The sequence below is a fragment of the Anolis sagrei genome, chromosome 4, assembly GCF_037176765.1.
Source record: "Anolis sagrei isolate rAnoSag1 chromosome 4, rAnoSag1.mat, whole genome shotgun sequence".
NCBI lineage: Eukaryota > Metazoa > Chordata > Lepidosauria > Squamata > Dactyloidae > Anolis > Anolis sagrei.
The window spans coordinates 204,354,511-204,375,657 of record NC_090024.1 but is presented as its reverse complement, the minus strand read 5'-3'; the positions used below and the strand labels follow the sequence as shown (position 1 = coordinate 204,375,657).

At 38.1% G+C, this 21,147-nt stretch overlaps 1 protein-coding gene across 1 annotated transcript in view; it reads left to right on the top strand.

The window, feature by feature from the left end:
* Window positions 1-20,660, top strand: part of CSRP1 (cysteine and glycine rich protein 1) — a 32,093-nt gene extending 11,433 nt beyond the window's left edge. Inside the window, exons 2-6 of the mRNA XM_060772540.2 lie at window positions 10,314-10,426; window positions 16,025-16,193; window positions 17,124-17,253; window positions 18,242-18,335; window positions 19,710-20,660. Coding sequence (XP_060628523.1) covers window positions 10,315-10,426; window positions 16,025-16,193; window positions 17,124-17,253; window positions 18,242-18,335; window positions 19,710-19,786 — 582 coding nt within the window. The 5' untranslated portion in view covers window position 10,314 and the 3' untranslated portion in view covers window positions 19,787-20,660. The remainder of the gene's footprint in view (window positions 1-10,313; window positions 10,427-16,024; window positions 16,194-17,123; window positions 17,254-18,241; window positions 18,336-19,709) is intronic.
* The last annotated feature ends 487 nt before the right edge of the window (window positions 20,661-21,147 follow it).

The window sequence follows — 21,147 nt, the reverse complement described above, 5'->3', positions numbered from 1 at the left end:
AAATTACATTCTTAGCTGCTTACTCAGAGAATTCCTTTGTACAATTTAGGATGCTTAGAAGAGAGAAGAGCCAGTAGTGCTTTGAGCTATGATTTGAGACCAGGGTTTGAATCCCTGCTTAACCATAGAAATAAATTGAGTGACCTTGCCAAAAAAGGAGGGAAAATAGATTAAAATTAGGGGATTCAAACAACGCATGAAAGGGGAATGAGATAATCTACATTGCAGATAAGCCCTAAATTCCTTTCTCCATTGCTCTCTTTCAAATGCCTACACATCACTGTCAAATTATTTCCCTTTTATTTTGCATAGACACAAATGATGGTATAAAGAATGAGGCAGCTACTGAGTTGTAGCTAACAAGCTACTTAAAAGGAATTGCTGCCATAAGCACTTGTGAGATTGTTTTCTGGTCCTCTTTCACATTCCACAAACCTTCCAAGGGAAAGCCCATCTCTGGCCCATATGGCCAAAAAGGAAAAAAAGCAAAGTGCCTGTCTAGGCCATCTGTTGCAAATGCTCTTTCCAATTAACAGTTTACTATCAGTTTAACCCAATGTTTTTCAAATTGCTCCTCGAGGTGTTTTGGACTTCAGCTCCCAGAAATCCCAGCCAGCTTGCCAGCTGTTTGGAATTGTGGGAGCTGAAGTCCAAAACATCTGGAGGAGCAGAGATTGAGAAACTCTGGTTTAACTAAGGCTCGGTGTTCTTCTTGATAGATTCATTTAGGTTAATTATGGGGTTCTGTGTGGCTAGCAGGTTGCAGAAAATTAACAGGAAAGTAATGATTACACAAAAGGTTACCATGTAAATGTAAACATTTAAATAATGTTAAACTAGATACAGTTACGTGTTTTGAAAGCAAAGTGTTTCAGTAGGTGGTTGGAACAAAAAATGGACTCCCAACATATTGGGGTTGAGACGTTAAGTTAATCACCAGGCACCTGGTTTGTAAAAAAATCAAGACTGCAGTGTCTGTGGATGATTTGGCAGAACCATTTACCACACTACAAAATTAGGGTCTAGTTTATCATAGTGGTGAGGTAATTCACTGCCTGCCTGCAATAATGTTTACTTGGGCCAAAAGGACCCCAGGCATTAATTGGGCAAAGATATTGTTAGCAGCTATAGGAGAGAACAAGTTGATCTGCAGAATACACTAGGAGTAAGGGAACATTGGGCAGTATTAGAGAATTAGGGTCCTTCCACACCTCCCTATATCCCAGAATAACTAGGCAGAAAATCCCACATTATCTGACTGTGGAGTCAGATAACCCAGTTCAAAGCAGATATTGTGGGTTTTTCTGCCTTGACATTCTGGGATATAGGGCTGTGTGTAAGGACCCTAAGAGAACGTGTGTGCACCTGATACATAAGAGAACAACAATAATATCTCATTAATCTGGAACATATCCATATCCTATACTTTTATTAGTAAAGTTTACATGTTGCCTTAAAACTGTACTAAAATAGGTGAAAAATCCTCCCACATCATTCTGATTGGGAGTTTGAAGGTAAGGACCCTCCCTCCCCCGGTATAATGAAAAATTCAGGTTCAATTGTTGGGATAGTAATTAAAAGATTATAGATTTCAGGATGAGGAAAGCCTATTTGTAAAATATTGGAAAGCCTATGTAACTCTGAATAGACGATAGCAGTCAAACTAAGCACCCTTCTGCACAGGCCCAAATACCTGTGATGGTGACCCAAATTAATCTGGAGTAAACTGGGATTAAATATCCCAGTTCCTCCCAGGGTTTAGCCCTGTCTGAAAGGGCACTCAGTGGATGGATCTGATGATTTAAGATATATTCATACATTAACAGGATTTTCAAATAATTTGACTGCATTAAATCTTGAGTATGCTTCTCATACTAGTAGAACTGATAAATTCCCACCGAGTATTTCCCACTGAGTTGGTTGTTCTATTCTTATCATTCTTTCACTTGAAGTTTGTCATTGCTGTGAATCAATAATTTCCAAGTAATATGCAGAAAGTAGCAGGTGGTCATTTTTTAATTAAGTGTTCTGTTCATTGCTGTTTGCATTAAACATGGGAAATAGAAATACTGAAATAGTCACTTGCTTCAGTTGCATCTAATTAAGTAGACTTAGGTCCCTCCCAGACAGGGCCTATATCCCAGGATCTGGTCCCAGGTTTTCTGTTTATCTCAGAATATCTGACAGTGGGGACTCATATAATCCAGGTTAAAGCAGAAAACCTGGGATCTGATTGTCGGATACAGGGCCTGTCTGGAAGGGCCCTTAGTCCACAAAAGCTTATACTTCCAACCTTTTTCTCTCAGTCTCAAAAGTAATGCAATAATTCTTTGAATACAGCTCATTTTGAAGAAGTCCAAAGTCTGGTCTCTTCTATACACTGGGAGAAGATAAATAATTCTATTTAATTTTAGTCATAGTCACATTTTCAGGTTGTATCAGGTCACCAACTGTTGAGTCTTAGCAACTTTATTTTTCTAATGTTGTGGCATTTTTTATGCAATCAGGCTTAGAGATGAAAAAGAAACATGAAACAGCTTTACGTATGTGTTTTTAAAAACTTTTCTATTAAAAAACTTTCAAGCATGGGGCACAAAGGTTTTCTTAATGTGCAGCCCAGGTAGGCAATAAAATAGGAGTTAAATTGTGGGTTTTAAAAAATATCCTTGTTTCTTTGAAAATTAGTTTAAGGACATTTTAAAGGACATTTTTAAGGACATGGGTAGATGTTCCACAGTATTTATGTGATTCCCAACCTGTTCCATAATAACACACACAAAAAAAAAAAAGACTTAAGGACCATTGATACGAAGCTTGATTAATTAGGGATCTTCCCCCTATGAAGGACATCTGATCCAATACTCACCAGGACTTTGAATTTTATCTAATAATAATAATAATAATAATAATAACATCAAAGCCCCTTGATGACCAGGAAATGAGATAAGCCAGATAAAAAAGCTATTTAATTAGTTATTCTGTTCAGGTTCAAGAGACTGGACAGCATCAAAGGTTAATATCCTTCACTGTTAGTATAGTGTAAATACAAGGCATTTTATTTACACTGGATTCCACAGCTGAAAAGCCAATTATATACCAGGTGCCAAGGTCCTGTTTATCCATTGTACAAGGGTATGGTTGATCAACTCCCCATTCATCCACTCAAAAATGAGTGAGACAGATTGCTTGCATTTGAGGTCCCACTCAACTCCTGGGAAATCACAACCAATACTTGGGGCAACACACATTTTGATGTCTCAAATGTTAGTCCTGTTTCTGGATATATTTGACATGCTGATTCCAAAAATGTCATTAGTTTCCACCTATCATCTCTAGTCTTTGGGATACAGAGTAGATGCCTTTTACCAGTTTCATTTGTTCGCCATAGAAAATCATGATAACTATATCTACGAAACTAGAGCTGATGCAAGCTGTCCAATGCATTTTTCTAAATAAGTGCCCCAAATAACCTCAGGAAAAGATGTAAAAACCAGACACTAATGTTTTTTTTGGAGGGGGGGGGGGTTGATCTGTGCTAGTATTATGCTAATGTGGTGCCTAACAGGGCTGCCTCTTGCAGATTTGTGACTTCCCACTGAAATAGCTGTGTTTGATCGCCACACATTATTTGTGTCTGTACATTCAGTAAATGTAATTCAATATTATTATCTTTCAAGACATAACAATATTTTATTGACATCATGCTGGATTTAGAATGTGATCAAAAGTTTTGGACTAAACCACAACACCCCAAATTATTATGCACTGGATTGTCAGTGATTGATACTGCCTAGCAAGCAGGTGGCAGCATTTCCTCTAAATTCAAAGAAAGTTCTACTGTTTCTGTGGTTTTCCTAATTATTTGCTGAACAGACAGATAATATAGTTGGCCTTGGGTCAACTGTATGATGGGCTGCTCCAGTTGTAGCTTGGATAAGCAAAGCTTCTGAGCTTTGCCTCAACTTGTAGTGTGCTCTGTTTTGTGCCAATCAGAGATTTGTACATTCTTTGGTTATCAGCTGAGAATGTTTAATGGTTGTGGATAGGTGACTCACGCTTCTTAATTCTGAGTCAGAAACTCCTTCACTGTCCATCATAACCTAGACGCTTTCTCCAAGCACATACACAAGCAGGTGCGTATATACACATTTTCCACATTTTATTGCCACAGATTCACAATCAAATTGAAGTCTATGCTATTATCCATCCATTCTAAGACATTTTCAGATCACTTCATGTTACTTTTGTACTTAGGTTCATTGTTCTGTTGGAAGGCAAACGTTTTTTCCAGATCCCTGATATTCCAAAATGGGTTCTCTTTTAGAATAGACTGAATTTTTTTCTCCATCAGTCTTTCACTCAACCTTGCTTCCTGTGGAACAATGGTTCCCAAAGTTTTGTCCTTCAGACCAGCTCCTAAAATTCCATGTGTGTGTTTGTGTCTGTGTTTTTTTTATTAAGTGAATTAATGGCATACAGAATATGAGAAAGAAAAACTTTTAAAGATACTGGAATGCACATAATACAGTTATACAATCCCCTTGAACCCCCCTCCCCATGAACCACAGCTTATTACTTCCGGTACCCCCCGTGTCAAATTAATGTCTCAAAAAAAAACCCCTCCCCATATCCTACATTAATAACTTTGAAATATATTTTGTCTTTTTTGTGACTACTTTGAAATATATTTTTGTGACTACTTTGAAATATATTTTGTCTTTTTTCTAGATATCCAAATGAAGGCCTCAATTTCTTAACAAAATCTTCATTACCATTGGATAGCTTGGCCATTTGGATATATTCTAATCATTTTTTTCTCCACTCCTTTAGCAATAACTCTTTTTCTCCTTTCCAAGATGTTGCTATAATTATTTTCACTGCAACAAAACTGTATTGACACATTTCTACATCTTCTTTACTGATTTTTTTTTTTTACCAAATGACCCTAAGAGGCACGTCTCTGGAGTTTTCCTAACCATTATAATAATATTATTATTTGTTTCTTTAATTGCTTTTTCCCAAAATGTTTGTACCAACTTTCAAGTCCACCAGGCATGAAAAAAGGTACCTTTCTGTACTTTACATTTCTACCAATTCCCCCCGGTGAGATTTGTCTATTTTAGCTATTATCTCAGGTGTTACATAGCTTCTATAAAACATTTTATACATGTTCTCTCTAAAAGATCTTCTATTGAGAATTTAAATTCTCTTTCCCATAAATATTCCCAATCATGTAACTCAATATTTTCCCCAAAATCTTTAACTCACAAGATCACTGCTGTTTTTATTTGATTATCTTCTAGATTGCACTCTAATATATACATATATAATCTGAAGATTAATCCCTTATTTCTTTTCTCTAAATTATTCTCAAATTGCAATTTTCTTTAAGTGAATTCTACTTTATTATCTTTTAAAAATATATCCTATAATAGTAGGTAAATGGGAAGTTTAGCTTCACAACTATGTATGTTTTTACGAGTTCCCTGCAGATAACTTGCTCCTATTTTTATCTCAATAGAGTCTTAGAATTGTTTTTATCCTGTACATGTGGCCCACCCGTTGGTATTGTGATTGTGCTTATTGGAATGTTATTTTATGACTGTGTTTATAATTTTTTCTTTTTTCTTGATGTAATTTGACAATGTTGTTTATTGTTTATGTTCTGGTTTTATTTTGTTGTAATATGTTGTCCGGGCTTAGCCCCATGTAAGCCGCTCCGAGTCCCCATTGGGGAGATAGTGGCGGGGTATAAATAAAGTTATTATTATTATTATTATTATTATTATTATTATTATTATTATAGGGAAACCAATCATTTATCCCAAACTTTTCTCTTCCTTTTAGTCTCCATGCCCATTTTCTTCAGTTACTCGTTAAAATTGGATTTAAAGTTGCTTTCAGGGGTTGCAGCCATAACGGGATTTTTTTTGTTCCATCCCCACCTTATATTTTTTTTTCCAAATTGCCAATAGATTTGCTGTTATGGGATGTCTATAGAAATCTTTATTAATTCTATCTTTTCCATATCATAAATATGCATGCCAGCCAAACCTTAAAATTCTGAAAAGATCCTAAAATTCCTGACTTTTGTTCGAAGCCACTAGGGCTTCTGGAAATTGAACTTCAAAACACCTCAAGGACCAAAGTTTGAAATCACTGCTATAAAGGAAAAGCACACCCATAACATGATGCTGCCATCATTATGTTTCAGTGTATCTTTATCCTGCCCCACACAGTTTTACAGCAAGGCCAGAAAGCATAGTTGTGGTCTCATCAGACCTTTGTTTCCCAAATGCGTTTTTACAAAGTCCAAATGGAATTTGATAGTATTATTTCAAATCAATAACTTTCTTCTTGTAGCCATCTATAAATCCTAGCTTGTGAAATATCCAAGTAGTGATTATTTCATGGATAATATTTCCCATTTCATCTGTAGAGCTCTCCAGCTTTTTTAAGAGTTACAACTGACATCTTACTTGATACTCGGATTAACATCCTCCTTTCTTGCTCATTAAGTTTTAGTGGACAGCTTACAAAATCTAGAATCCGTGTGATACTGTGGTTCTACCCAGGTAGGCTCTGTTCATCTATTTATATGACTTCTCAAGACTGTGGGTTCCATCAGAGTTTATGTAGACCGATCACATCAAATGATCTGGAATGATCACATAACATCTGTGCATACTGTAAATATTTTACACTATCATGGTATTTTACATATATTAGGTGGTAACAGTGCCAATTAAACTCATTTCTTTGCTGACCTGCCTCCCATCCATACTGCAGAATTATAGCAGTTTGACACTTTAGCTGCCATAGCTCTATGCTATGGAATCCAGGGATTTGTAGTTTGTTGTGGCACCAGGCGTTTCTGACAGAGAAGGGTAAATATATCAGAAAATTACAAATCCTAGAATTCCATAGCCATGACAGTAATTGTGGTTTCATACTGCTAAAATTCTGCAGTTTGGCCACCAAAGTTCCTGTCTGTGCTCCCTGCACCAGTTGTGTTTATGTCTTATAAGTTCATAGTCACCACTGTACCTCTGAAAGAAACAGTCTTTTAACTTCACTCCTGTCTGTGAAAGTCAGGCTTGGCCTCCTTCCTGCACAGTTTACTGAGCTCCTGCTCCAGCAGAAGGAAATGAGAGTCTCTGAGCCATATCTCCTTTTAAGGCAATCTAAGCAACCCTCAAGCTGGAATGAGTTGGCTGAGAGGCAGGGCTGGAAGAACACAAAATGTTAGTTTGTGGGACATTATGGACAAAAGGATGTGGTGAAATAGACCACAGGGATAAATATTTATTTAATGGGTAGGAGGTATCGCTTTGATTGTAAAACAGTTGCCTATTTTTTTTGTTTTTCTTTTCTTTTTCTTTTGCAATTTCATTGTCCTTTATCAAACCCATACCATTAATTTTAAGCTAAAATATTTAGGGGAAAGGGTTTTAGAAAGGCTGCTCAATAATACCTTGCAGCCCCCACCTTCAACTGCAGTATTAACAGTGACTTGAACCTACTCTTTTCTAGTGTGATGAGGTCCATAATAACAGTCTCTCAGTCAATGTACTTCAGTCTAGCTGGACAGGTCTCTTGTCAGCTGTGCCTGGAAACAGATGAGGTAGAGTCCAGTGACATCATACTGTTACTAACAACCCCATTTCCATTCTTGTACAATTGTCATATTAAGTGGGTTTTTTCCTGCTTGCATGTAAGGTATTGCAGAGGCCATTTCACAATCAATTTTTTCTTGTATAACCTCAAGATGACTATGAGTTGCGTCAGTGTTTCATTTTTGGGGGGCAATATTTATTCAGGGAAGGCTTGTCAGTTTCCACTAAGGTACAGATCATATGACATGAGACCTAATACATCACTCAAATCACTGCAGTATGCTGGCTTTCTAACAATTCAGTATGATCACATATGATGTTGTTTGTGCTCGTTCTTCTTCTAGTCCTTGTGTAACTGTTAGTGGACAGTGCTTCTTACATATTTTTTTTACTGGCTTTAACAATAGATCAACTCATATCTGAAAATCACTTTGTTCTTGGGCTGATCGATACCAAGTAGGATGGGGGGATTTTGGAGACAATAGTTGTATAGAAGAGGGGATTTCAGCAGGTAAGGTTTGATGGGAAACATTGTACTTGTAGAAATTCCTCTGTGTACATAGCTATTCATACAATAAGAGCCTGTATTCTCTGCTTCTGATCACCCCGCCTGAAATTACCTGATTTCATTAAAACTTGTCTTGTTTGTATAGTACTCGCTCAGTTGGTTTGTTTGTTTTGTCAACAATTGTACATCACCTTTTCTTACCATGGTAATAAAGTGATGGAGAAAGTTTTGTTTAACTTACATTTTGTTCAGCTGTTAAAGGTTCAGGAGCCTTGCTGGGAAAGAAAGATGAACTATCTCCTAACTATTATAGTACTTGCTCTCAAAGTCATAAGGACTATCTACACAAAGTTTAGATTCTGTGTTTGCTTTGGAGCTATAAGTCTTCCAATAATGTCTATAGAGAGGACCTATGTATTTCATCCGTAGATTATCACTACCACAGAAAGGATGTGTGATTGCCCTTTAAGTTTTATACCTTCAAATAGAGAGGCTTAAGAAACATGCATCTACACACTAGGCTTGTGAATTTCACCCAAAAGGCATGCCGTTTTGGGGTCCATTTTAGGCTAACCCCTCTTTTTTTTTTACTGGAAAGTTACTCGAATCAGGAGGAGTATTGCCATTTTCATTCAGCAAAGATTCAGCTAATTGGCTACAATGGGAAACTTTAAAGGCTCAATCCTCAGTCATTTTAAGGCCGATCTGCATGAAACCTACCTCAGTTTTATACTACATTTGCAACTGCCAAGTTTCAGAAAAAAATCACAACTCTACTGATTTTTAGAATTATTTTAAGTTTTTACAATAACATTTTTTTTAAAAAAAAATAAGACACACTGTAGTTGCCACTTGTGTCCATTCTCAGCCAATCAGGGCATGGACACAACCAGGCCTTTTATTGGCTGAGAAACAGAGAGGGAGAGAACTTCAACTCCCGTCATGCTCTGAGAGGAACTCAGAGTCTTTTCAATGCCTGCCCCATGCAAGTGCTGCTGGGAAAGTGAGCTCCCAGCAGCCTCTCTGGAGGAGGAGCTTATTGAATGTTTTTGCTGTTGGGGAGAGAGGAAAGATGCCACAGGATCTTCTCCAGGAGCCCCTTGGCAGACCCCTGCCTCAGGTATAATGCAGACTTAACTCCATCCTCTCCAGTACCTGATGAATCTTGCTCTCTTGATCTGTTTTGCTCAGCTTTTCGGTTCCCTCCTCCCCATTCTGTTTTGGGGATTACATGAAATGTACCACCTCATATTGCAAATCACTTTCAGTCAAACTGGTCTGGGCCCAAGCCCTAGTACGACATGCTTTGGGTATACATACAAGAACTCAGTTCTCTATGCTCAGAAGCAAGCCCTGGTGAAATAACTTTCAGAGATGGAAATAATGCCCTTGACTGAAGACAATCATAGCAATTAAAGAGATCATCCTCTGTGGCCTCAGCCAGATCCTGGGACTACTGATAGTGTGTACAGGATGGCATAAGCCAACTCAGGGCCACATACAATTCACTGGCAGTGTGTCTCTGATTTATTCTGATTAGAACTAGATTGTTGTTAACAATATTCTGGGAACTGTTTTTGTCCAACATTTGCTAAATTCAGGCATGTTGTGTGAATAGGATTCCTGAACAATAACTGGTTTCCTTCTTAACTTCGGACAGGAAAGGTAGCATTCCTAAAATGGTAAGAGACAAGTGCATGGAGGCAGTTTTACTTCAAAATGTTAACTATTCTAGTGACAAATCTATATCTTGTAATTTCATTCTTAGGGAACAAACCAATGTTGTCCTTACACATCGCACTGAGACATATCCAATAAAACAAGTTAGGAGCTGCTATTATAGTCATTTCTTATTACGGTATGTTGAATTTGCATGTTTGTGGGGCAAATGCACACAAAACAATACAGGAATAAAGAGGCATAGGAACACAAAACAATAATAGTGGAAGCCAATATTATAAATACAATACAATCTCCAAATACCAAATCTCTTATCTGACAAGTTTGAGTCTAATCATTAAAACACACAAAGTTTTATCTTTTCACAAGCAATCCCAAAGTGACTACTGGCTTTTAACAATTGTTTTAAATATCTGTTTTGCAATTCTGTATAGAGTCAGTGTGGTTTCTTTACCCATCTTAGTTTTATCTTCTAGCAATTACATTTGTTTCATTTATTGTCTTTACAGGATGCCAAACTGGGGTGGAGGAAAGAAGTGTGGTGTGTGCCAAAAAACAGTGTACTTTGCTGAGGAGGTGCAATGTGAAGGCAACAGTTTCCACAAATCATGCTTCTTATGCAGTGAGTATAGCAGCACACATATAAGCTTCAGATTACTTATTCATCCCAGCATGGTAAATTCATGTTGGGCTTTCTGCAGCCAATGTAATGGGGGAAAAGATCAAATTTGGTTTAGCTGTGAAAGACCAGCTTACCTGAAATGGCATTTGGTAAAAGGGACAGAAAAAAGAGAGACTGGGAAAAGACAAACTTGCTGAGCATAGCCACTTTGAAATTTTTTGAATTATTTGATACTTTATATCTCTTATGGGGAAAATGGTATATATACAAAACAATTTCCTTACAAATTACCTTACAAATGTTTGATTCCAAAATGTATGGGTTATTTGATTTCTGGGCTGAACCTAATTCAGTGATGCCATCCACATTGATGAATTTAATTTTTATTTTGTACAGATAACAACTGATTTTCATAGCCTTTAAATACATATGTATCATATTTAAACAGTTCTAGAAGGAAATTATTCAGTGGCAACAAAAACACAGAAAAGTCTTTTGGCATCTTAAACCCAACACATTTATTTTGCTATCCATGAAGTCTTTTCTACATTGCAGTTTGTGTTGAAAGAGAAATGAAATGCAGACAGTAAAACCAAAGATAACTCTTTTCTCTAGTAGTACTAAGGCTGTAGAATACCAAATCATATGAAGAATGTTTGTAGAGCCCTGAATGTTGCCAAAACTGGCTTAATTCCAGTGCCCAAAGTAAGGTTTTGGGGATCCAATGATTTTATCGATTTTGTTTATGTACATGGTTTTACATTGCTTGTTTGATATCATTTTAACAATTTAAATTATTGTGCTGAAGTTTTAAAATTGTTGAAATTTATTTTAGTGTATACCACTCTGCATATTAAACAAAATCAATAACAATTGTGTTGAAGTTGAAGGAAGCTGACATGACACTTTTTTGCACATGTCCACAGATATTTTTTTCAGAAGTCCCATTAAGTTCTGTGCAGGACATTTTTCAATGCATTCAGGGATGTAAGACAAATTCCAATCCATTATTTTGAGTTCAGGCCTCCAGCTCTAATGTTTTGATACGGAGATTCCTTAACCATGAGCTCAGAAAAGTTCAAAAGGTCTGGATATTTGGTGTGAGGGTTTTGTTTTGTTTTGCTAATGTCAGCTGTTTAGTATTTCCAAACATTTCAGGACAAATATGTTGTTTGCTTTAATGTAACTGGAGCCCACTATTTATTTATAATTTGGTTTCCTGCTATTGAACCCTGATGGATTGTGCTGCCTTCCTGTCAAACCAGTGACAATGTATTGATTTATTTAAAGAATCTGTCCTTCTACACAGACATCAGAGCCAGAATTCCATTTTAGAATTCAATATTATTATGGGAGTAACAAGCCATGTTCTTTTCCATTTCGCATGTCAAGGCATATAGAAAAATAAAATAAAGTATCTCTGATAATCACAGGTTAAGACTGAGATGGTTGTGTGCCAGTGTAATAGTCCAATTAAGACACTGATGCTTAAAATTATAGTGTTTTACAGGACATCTGTGCCAGGCAAACATAGGATTCCATTCCAAGCCAGTTACAGAAACATCAGTTATTTTTGCTTGGAAGGAGTTTCTTAACAATCCTCTTGTCATGGTTTTACATCTGGTTATTGCTCCTCCTCCTCCTGTAACTTGTCTCCAGAGAAGCCAAAGCCAGTTAGGAAAAACAAAGCACCATATTTGGCTATGAAGATGAGGAATCCAGTTCTGGAGCCCCATATTTAGTAGTGAGGTATAGAGGCTGCGGCTACCGTTGCTACTGTGACATTCCTTAGGGAACACTTTGTTTTGTTTCTGCATTCTTTGAGAGTAGGATAATTCATTTTGGGCTAGCAGGCAAGCTGAATGTTGTTGGCAGCCACAACTGTGTCTCCCCTGAGGATACTAATGGATTTGAAGGTCTAATTCCTTTGAATTTGGAAGCAGTAGTTTGAAGTCTGATCCTATTGCAAAGAGATTGAGTCTTTATCTATTCCAGAATATAGCACCTGATGGACAAATAGGTCAATATGGGCCTTTCTTTTCAGATTCCTATATGTAACCAGATCCTATCTGATCTTGGAAGCTAACCAGGGTTATCTGATCCTGGAAGCTAACCACCCTGAGTCCTATTGGGGAGATAGGGTGGGATAAGGTGGTGGTTAAGGTGGTGGTTAATGCCTCCCTTCGGGAGGGCAAAATTCCAGCCAGCTTAAAGCAAGCTGTGATAAAACCGCTGTTGAAGAAACCATCACTGGACCCCACTCAATTCGTCAACTATCGGCCTGTTTCCAATCTCCCCTTTTTGGGCAAAGTCATGGAACGTGTGGTGGCCTCACAACTCCAGGCATTCTTGGTAGACACGGATTATCTGGATCCGGCACAGTCTGGCTTTAGGCCGGGGCATGGTACCGAGACAGCCTTGGTCGCCTTAGTGGATGATCTCCGTTGGGAGCTCGACAGGGGGAGTGTGTCCCTGTTGGTGCTGCTCGACCTCTCAGCGGCCTTCGATACCGTCGACCACGGTATCCTTCTGGGACGCCTCGCGGGGATGGGTCTCAGAGGTACTGCTTTGCAGTGGCTCCGTTCATTCCTCGAGGGTCGGTCTCAGAAGGTGTTACTGGGGGACTCCTGTTCTACCCCACAACCTTTGTTTTGTGGGGTCCCTCAGGGTTCAATACTGTCTCCCATGTTGTTTAACATCTACATGAAGCCGCTGGGCGAGATCATCCGGAGTTTCGGAGTGCGATGTCATCTGTACGCAGATGATGTCCAACTCTGTCACTCCTTTCCACCTGCTACTAAGGAGGCTGTCGAGGTCCTGAATCGGTGCTTGGCCGCTGTGACGGTCTGGATGGGGGCGAACAAATTGAAATTGAATCCAGACAAGACAGAGGTACTCCTGGTCAGTCGCAGGGCCGAACAGGGTATAGGGTTACAGCCTGTGTTAGACGGGGTCGCACTCCCCTTGAAGACACAGGTTCGCAGTTTGGGTGTGATCCTGGACTCATCGCTGAGCCTGGACCCCCAGGTTTCGGCGGTGACCAGGGGAGCATTCGCACAGTTAAGACTTGTGCGCCAACTGCGACCGTACCTTGGGAAGTCTGACTTGGCCACGGTAGTCCACACTCTGGTTACATCCCGCCTTGACTACTGCAACGCTCTCTACGTGGGGTTGCCTTTGAAGACGGCTCGGAAGCTCCAACTAGTCCAACGGGCGGCAGCCATGGTATTAACAGGAGCAGGGCGCAGGGAGCATACAACTCCCCTGCTGTACCAGCTCCACTGGCTGCCGATTAGCTACCGGGCCCAATTCAAAGTGCTGGCATTGGCCTTTAAAGCCCTAAACGGTTCTGGCCCAACATATCTATCAGAACGTATCTCGGCCTATCAGCCCACCAGGACCCTAAGATCTTCGGGAGAGGCCCTACTCTCTATCCCACCTGCTTCACAGGTGCGGCTGGTGGGAATGAGAGACAGGGCCTTTTCTGTGGTGGCCCCGCGGCTTTGGAATGCCCTCCCTGTAGAGATAAGATCAGCCTCCTCGCTGATGGTATTTCGAAAAAAACTGAAGACATGGATGTTTGAACAAGCATTCGGCTAATCCTGTGCGATGAAGTTCATGATCAAGGACTGGCAATCACAGACAACGAAATTGGATTATGATTTTAATTAAGAGATACTTTGGTCTGTATTGGTGGCCCAATACTGTGTATTGTATATGTACTTGTGTTTTATATTTTTAATCTGAATATTGTTGTTTTTAAATGTTGTAAACCGCAATGAGTCGCCGATTTAGGCTGAGATATTAGCGGTATACAAGTGTATTAATAAATAATAAATAAATAAAAATAAAGTTTTTTCATTATTATTAGTAGTAGTAGTACATAGGCGGAAGACCACCAATGAAAACCAAGTGCTGTAGGCTATGTTTCAAAGTAAGGCATTGTCAAAACCAACTCTGAGTATTCCCTGCCTTAAAAAAAACAACCTTATGAAACTCATGGGGTTGCCATAAGTCAACAGGAAATTAGGCACATTCAAACACATATATGTTTGTGTAGTGTTGCATTCTAATAGTTTTGCTGAAATTCTTAATTTTATTATCTAAACTAGTGGGAGAGGGAAGCATATTGACCTTCATTTCTTTGTCTAAAAAGAGGAAGAGGGGAGAATTTTGTTGGACTAAAAATCCAGTCTTAGCCAGCACAGCCAATGGCTCTGCAGGGGCATATACAACATTTTGCAAGCAATATCTCCCATTTCAGCTGCTATTTAGATGCTACAGTTTATTCAGCTTTTGTAGATGTATCGTTTGGGTCTCTGTGCTGGGGAACAGTGGGGTACAAATAATAATAATAACAATACTACTAGTACTACTACTAGTAGTAGTAGAAATAAGCAGAATCAACAACATAGGCTCTCACATGTCATTTTCTATTGGGTACATTTGTAATGTGTACAACTTAAGGATGTAAACAGGATTCTAAAAGAGGTGAGAACTACTACATGTGTATAAGACCTGTGCCTGTCTTATAAAAACAGCAAGGAAGAGTCCTGGCTGCCTAAAAAGAGGCTGTGATGAATAGGTATGTAATTCTTCACAGCTGTTCTTTACGAAAGCAACAACTATTTTTAGCCATTACCACTGTGAGAAAGTCTTTGGTAGCTATGCAGTCCACAAAGGCGATTCACAGTTCCAGACTTATTCTGTGTAAAATTGGTACATAATACAGGAAACGGTTTTTTTCTGTACAGAAAATTATATGTTCTGGTGCTAAGAAATGCTTGTTTCACACCATGGCCATTGGCCTGTGGTATTCCACAAGGCTCAGTTTTGTTCTACATGCCCTTTAACTTGTGCACAAAAACACTGGGAGAGGTTGTCTAGAGTTTTCATTTTTGGTATTACCGATATGCTGATAACACTGAGTTTCCCTTTTTCCCAAAGAAGCTGTTTTAATATTAAAAGCATTTTTTGTGATCAGTAATGGAATGGATATGAGTGGACAAATTGAAGCTTAATCCAGACAAGATAGAAGTGCAAATTAGAGAACAGATTCACAGATTTTTAGCTCCTGGAGTGAGGGCCCTTGCAGACAGGCCCTTTATCCCAGGATCTGATCCCAGGTTTTCTGTTTGCCCCAGATTATCTGGTAGTCCAGATTCATATAATCCATTTTAAAGCAGAAAACCTGGGATCAGATCCTGGACCTGTCTGGAAGGGCCCTGAACTTTGAATCTGGATACAGAGGGTTTATCAGCTGCAGGAGTGCATTTTCACAGTTAAAATTAGTACACCTGTTGTATCCATTCCTAGATGTCAGATGTAATACGAGACTTGATTATATCCTGCTTGAGTTATAGTAACATACTTTCTATGGAGCTACATTTGGAGACTTCACTGGTTCCCAATTGCTGTGGTTAGTCTATTGACTGCTGCTTTTTACAGTGAACATATTATCCCATGTTGCACATCATCCTAAACTATATATTACTTTGAATTGCTAATGCAGAAATCTCTTTAGGCTGCCAATTTTAGAAGCCAGGCCCGGCACTTAGGCTTCTAATTTGTATTTTCCCTCCTCTCCAATTTCTGCAGTGGTCTGTAAAAAGAACTTGGACAGCACTACAGTGGCGGTGCATGGAGAAGAGATCTACTGCAAATCATGCTATGGGAAGAAGTATGGACCCAAAGGCTATGGCTTTGGGCAGGGAGCTGGAACTTTGAGCATGGACAAGGGAGAAGCACTGGGGATCAAACACGAAGCGTAAGTTTGAGTCATTGTGCCTTTATAAAACAAATGGAAATCTTTTGTCTATAGCAGTCAAGGATTTTGTCTCTTATGTATATTGGCGTTTCCCCTTTTAGTACCACCACAAAAATATCTGTATGTTTTAGCAGGGTGACAAAAGTAATTCAAAAATATATTATTGAAAACCAGTACACATATTCATTGGCCTATGATTTAGTTGGAGGGATTATGCTTTTTTGACAGGTAATTGCTTTTTTGTTTATGAGTTTTATTTTAATTTATTTTTATTTTATTTTATTTTATTTTAATTTATTGTTGTTGTTATTGCTTGTATTGATGTATTGTGGGCTTGGCCTCATGTAAGCCGCACCAAGTCCCTTGGGGAGATGGTAGCGGGGTACAAATAAATTATTATTATTATTATTATTATTATTATTATTATTATCCTGAGAATACTGATGAGACATCATTTTGCTCTTCAATTTCTTCCATAAGCACAGCCAAAATTGACTTTATCAAACACTTTCCTCAGAAAAGTTGTATTTGGACTACAAATAATAGAAACCGTCATACTTGGTGGGGTCACTGGATAATTCTGAGAGTTTTGTCCTAACATGGAACTTTTTCATGGCTCTGTTCTATGTGTGTGCGTAAACTGTGTATATCGGTACACACATATATGTTTGTGTGTTTGCACAAAATGACAAATATAGTTGTTATGTAAGTTGTTTCCAATTTATGACAACCCTGTCATGAGATGTTTGGCTCATAGTATATGACTTGCCCAGGGACACCCAGTTGGTATCCATGGCCGAGTAGGGATTCACACTCTGGTTTCCAGAACTGCCGTTCAAGGCTCAAACCACTGCTCTACACTGGATCTCTATATTATTATTATTTTAGTTATTAATACAAAATGATTTTTTTCTCCATTGAATCCCACAGGCCTCAACCACATCAGCCCACCAATAATCCCAATGCTTCCAAAATGGCACAGAAAGTGGGAGGTGCTGATGGGTGTCCTCGCTGTGGGCAGGCTGTGTATGCTGCTGAGAAGGTGGTTGGAGGTGGAAAGGTAAAAGTTTCTTGCTGACAGCTAGCACTAAGTTCAGTCAAACATTGATTTATCTTTCAGTCATAGATTGATTTGGATGTGAACCAGATGTGACTGAAGACAACTAAATAGATGCACACGTATTTGTCATACATTACAATTATTTGTCATCCATATTTGTTATATTTATTTCTATATCATAAATTCTTAGTACATTAAGCAGCTTAGTTGGCTGTGCTACAACTAGTACTTTGCAACAGCTTCACACAATCTGCTGTCAGATATGTAGATTATCTATACAAATAAATAGAGTGATAGATCTGTCTTAGGGAAGGGCCTAATTTTTCAGGTGTATGTTCAAGTTGAGTATCCCTTATCTGAACATCTAAAGTCCAAATACTTTAAAATTTCAAAATTGCTGAGATAGTGACATGTTTGCTTTCTCGTGGTTCAATGTACACATATCTTGTTTTATGCACAAAATTATTAAAAATAATGTCTACAGTATTACCTTTAGGCTATGTGTATAAGGTGCATATGAAACATAAATGCATTTCGTGTTTAGACTTGGGCCCAACTCCCAAGATATTTCATAATGTATTTAGAAGGCTTTCTCTGTGTATGTTCAAAGCTATAGGAGAGCTGCTTTTTTTAAACCCACAATTTGGAAATCACAGTATGTAATTGGTAAATATTATTGTATTTTATCCACAGATTTTATTGAAAGTTTATTGAACCCATGACAATGAGAGAACATGTTCTAAATAAGTAAATCATACAGAATCACTTTTACACTTTTCTTTTCTAAGAAGGGAATGCATTTATTTAAAGTATTATAGCACAGACTAGATTTGGGAATTGGAAGCTGTACTGCTGGTCTTATGTATTGCTTTTGGAGAATGCTGTCGTACTAAAACGAAGTATCTGAGAATAATCTAATGTCATAGACCCTGGTGTCCCTGTTTGCACTGTGCTGGTTTTCACAATCCCTCTCTTGTGTTGTCCTCAGTCATGGCACAAGGCCTGTTTTCGATGTGCGAAGTGCGGCAAAAGCCTAGAGTCCACTACTTTGGCTGATAAGGATGGTGAAATCTATTGCAAAGGTAATAAGTGCTGTTTTAGGATGTCTCAACCATGCTGGGCAGTTAGTAGCTTGTGATGGTTAAAGTTGCTAATCAGTTTTCAGATGTATACATAGGAAGTTTTCTCTCTCTCCAGATTGTCTTGGACAGCTAAGATGTAACATTACAATTTGGAACATTACTTTATTGTACTATAACTCCCAGAGCCATGCTGGTTGGGGAGTTATAATTCAAAAGGCACCTTTCAAGCTCTGGGCAGACTTAAACATGATCACTAATGATCAGTGATGTCCAGAATCCTTGTTTGTGTGTGTGTTATCGGATCACAGTTTTGAGTGTACTATTTTAATGGGTTCAGTTGTTATGGGGACATGTTTCAATTTGCCTGGGAGGATTTTGGAATTTGTAGTCCAAAACTTACCTTTTCTAAGCTCAGCAAAATTATGACAAAACACCATCAGTATGTTGTTATTGATGAAAGATCGTTTGGGAGTTTGATACAGCTGCAAATAGAAAACCTAGATCCCTTCTCACTCTCCTCCCTTATAAAAAGTTTATAAGTCTGCACATTGAAAGGTTAAAAATGACATATTTACATCAAGGAACATTACAAACAAAAGGCTTAGACAGAAGGAAATAATAGTACTACCCTCAGCCACAAAAATGAAGTTTCTGGAATATAACAACTACTTTAAAAGTAAGTACTGCACAATTAAACAGGAAATAATACTTTCAAACCAGGAACAGAAAAAATTTTTTTGTTACATAGTGAAATTGTTGGTTGTAAAATATTTTCATATCTGCTTTTTACCAGACATTCTGATGGCTAAATCAAATTTGAAGTTCTGCATCATATAGTTTTTTAACCCTGAGAATGATCTTTCATGGTGGTTATTTTTTGCTAAGTGCAGCCACCAAAATCTGGGTGGTGGGGATGGGAAGAAGCTTTTGTTCCTTTTGCCTCCAGTGCATTTTCCATAAAACATTCTCTCACGCAGCTAAGTGCTGCTGATTGCAACCTTGATTGCTCAATTTAAAAAAAAACATATCGGGAGTACGGGAATTGCCTTTGCCTCAGCGTATGACCTGAAGCAAGAAGCCTGACCTCAGTATAACATTACTACGATCTGAAATCAGAACCTGGAAAAGTTACTTTTATGAGCTACATCTCCCCAAATCCCTCAAACAACATGGCCAACAGTCATGATAGCTAGGGATATATTGACCAAAAAGTAACTTTCAGAAGCTTGGGCTTAATCTATAAATTGGATCAGCAAGTCCCTAGACTATTTTTGTGCCCCTCCTAAGTCAACTCTGCTGATAACTTTTCTTTTTGATAACTTTTCTTTTTGAGTTAATTGCTAATTATTTATTACTTCTTTTCCCTTATTGCAGGCTGTTATGCCAAGAACTTTGGACCCAAAGGCTTTGGCTTTGGGCAAGGAGCTGGAGCACTGGCCCATGCCCAGTGAAAAGATGGGCTCTGAGCTCTCCTTTCCAACACTGAATGCTTTGCCAATGCTGAGCTCATCAGTATGTCACTGATGAAGAACAAGGCCACTTCACCAATTCTTGCAAATGTATTAATAATACAATAACACAATCTGATGCTTGCCAATGTATCACATGTTTGCTACCTGGGCAGCCAACCATGGCCCTATTCTAGAGGTCCTTAAAGACACTAAACATTTCCATGTATTACCATGGGTTCTAACCTGCCAAGACTCATGTTTCTATAATGACCTCTATTAATACACACTTACACCTTCAGCAATAATCAAAACTACAGCAAGGTTATTTTCTATGAAAACAGGACATATATTATGATATAAAGTCTTATCGACAAATGATATATCAAGGCGATTGTGAACTGATTACAAGGACAAAGAGCTGGAACCAACTCAGATGTCCAAGCTGTACAGACAAAAGAGAAAAAATGTACAGCATGTAAATAAACCACATTCCCAGAGTTTTTATGAGGGATTATAAACAAATGTCTTAATTCTCCTAAATCCAAAAATATTTTTCATTAATATATTCCACAGTGACCACTGATTCAGGCATCTTTTCTTGGGAGAAGTTGTATTACATACAAATAAGCTTCCAGAAATCACTGTTCCAGATACATAGATGACAATTCCACTGACACTGCTCAACACTTTCATCATTCCTAAAAAGAAATGCAATGAGATATTCAGTTTCCCTGATGCCATCTTCACTAATTCTATTATGTACAACAACTGAGAGCAATGAAATTAAAAAGTCTAAAGTTCCAGAGAGTTGCTATTGCTTGTTGTTATCATTCCACTCTGTATCACTTTCCCCTTGAATAAAGGAAGAATTGAATGAAGTTGTTTTCATTTATGAACCCTCTTCCCATGACATGTTTTAATATACTACTCTATAGGAGATTTCAAAGAAGTCCTTCTTTTACAGGAGGGACCCTTTTAAAACCACTGAAATGGGAAGTTTAAAAATATGGAACATAAAGTTAACAGTGTGACTTCTTCCTTTCGTGAAGCTAAGAGGAAGTATGAGCCTTCAGTGGGTTTGGGTAATGTTAAGAAGGACATTGGAGAATGTTTCTCAATTTAATGGGGCTCAACTCACACAAGGATAGCTAAATGTCCTTTAGGATGTTAATAAATTCATCAAAAGGAATGTATGTATCTAACTCGCCAATAATAATAAAAATACCAGCTATAATCCTGTTTGTGTGGGGAAGTATATGTATTAAATCAAACCTTTATTACAAGTGGCTCAGCAGTAAATAGTTCACAAAATGCGGGCAAATTCATAAATTATTAAAATGCAGGATGACATGCTATAGAAA